Source organism: Etheostoma cragini, chromosome 1 (genome assembly GCF_013103735.1).
Source record: "Etheostoma cragini isolate CJK2018 chromosome 1, CSU_Ecrag_1.0, whole genome shotgun sequence".
Classification (NCBI taxonomy): Eukaryota; Metazoa; Chordata; class Actinopteri; order Perciformes; family Percidae; genus Etheostoma; species Etheostoma cragini.
In genome coordinates, this window is record NC_048407.1 from 13,236,558 (window position 1) to 13,238,209 (window position 1,652).

General features: G+C 43.5%; 1 protein-coding gene across 2 annotated transcripts in view; it reads left to right on the top strand.

The window, feature by feature from the left end:
* The window catches only part of mnx2b (motor neuron and pancreas homeobox 2b), a 15,224-nt gene continuing 13,572 nt past the window's right edge, over nt 1–1,652 (top strand). For both annotated transcript variants that reach the window (XR_004657759.1, XM_034880426.1), the window contains exon 1: nt 1–737. Coding sequence is in view for 1 of the 2 variants with exons in the window: in XM_034880426.1 (XP_034736317.1) it covers nt 323–737 (415 nt within the window). In the remaining variant the exon portion in view is untranslated. The remainder of the gene's footprint in view (nt 738–1,652) is intronic.

Genomic DNA, 1,652 nt, shown 5'->3' on the forward strand with positions numbered 1-1,652 from the left:
AGTGTGTGCAGGTAGCCACGATTCAAGGTAGGCTAATAGGTGCAGGGATGAACAAGCCAACGTCAGTTTCAAGTGTCAAAAAGTGTTTCTAAGTCGTTAAAGATACAAATTGAAATTGTATGATTTATTATTTTTGAATGACGTATAATTTGTGCTGATCCTTCCAGCCTGAGCCTTTAACGAAAAGATAAGGAGAACACATGAGTCTGTGACAGAAGGAGGCTCCGCGGTCTGCGCGCTGACGCACGGCACAGGTGCGCACCCGCCAACCAAAACACGTTTGTCTTTTGGAGACTCTGCAGTCCTCCTGAGTGAAGCCGTCATGGAGAAATCGAAAAACTTCCGAATTGACGCCCTGCTTGCTGATGAGACCAACCGTGTAAGTCGAGACCTCTCCCCTGGTCTGAGCAGCGACAGCCCATCAGGCAGCCCGTTATCCTGCCGCCGCGCGGACACCCCGTCCCCGCGGGCCGCACAACTTCAAGGACTAATCCACAAACCGGGCATGCTAAATCTCCCGCACCCAGGCCTCGCTTCCATTCCTGGCATGTATCATGCCCCCATGTACCCCTTATCCGCGTTGGGTGGACAGCACCCCGCGTTTGCATACACCGGTTTCACACAACTAACACAGACCTACCCAGAGCACCTGAAGGCAGCTGCCATGGCGGGATCTCTGCCCCTGGAGCACTGGATCCGCGCCGGTATCATGATGCCACGACTACCAGATTACAACAGTAAGTATGAAGTAAAAGGATTTTATAGGCCAAAAATATCCAGACTTTAAAACACAAGAGAATTAGTACATGCATAGTGTTTATCCTGAATTTTCCAAACAGGCACACACCTGTCCCTCAAGAACCGTTTCCGTTATCGGTTTTTTGACAGTTTTTAATCAGATGCTTTGAGCTCTGAACACACTGACTGTCTAATAAAACTGCAGTTCATTTATGACTTAACTCGATTTGTGTTCTGTTAATATGAGGAGTAGCATAGTAGTAGTAGAAGTATTTTTTAGTATGCAATTATTATAAAGAATATTAGTTTTTTGCCAAGTTTTTGCTTGGCAATGGGCAATGGTTTGTTTTCTCATTTTCATTTTCAGAATAACTAAAGCCACTGATTTAGTATATCACTGATTAGTCTAGCAGGTCTGCTACTGATGATTTGTTCATAAGCTCCAGAGTTTTAAAATGAAAAAAATGAAGTGCACTTTCGCTGTGTATGGGCCAAATAGCATGGAGTATACAGAAACAGGCAAACTGAAAAAGCACAATGCGCTGTATTGATTTCATAGTCACTATAATTATGCTCGTTATACTTTATTTTCCAAGCCATGCTTTGTAGAATATATTATTCGAGGTTATGCCGGAGATCTTCGTAGATTTAATGTTATTAACACCCACACCCTGTCCCGTGCAGTATAGGCCACACACTCGTCTGTTAACTGCTTATCTGTGTGTCATATTTTAATTTTGGCCCATTTATTTCTCTATAAACGCCAACCCGATGGAGATTGTCTTTGTGTTACGAAGAAACCATAAACAAACACCTAAAACGTTCTGTAGTTCATCAATAAAATCCCAAAAGCCTTCATTGAATTTTCATTAAGTTAATGGCATGCCTGTGTTTTTATGGCCTCTGCGCCTGCT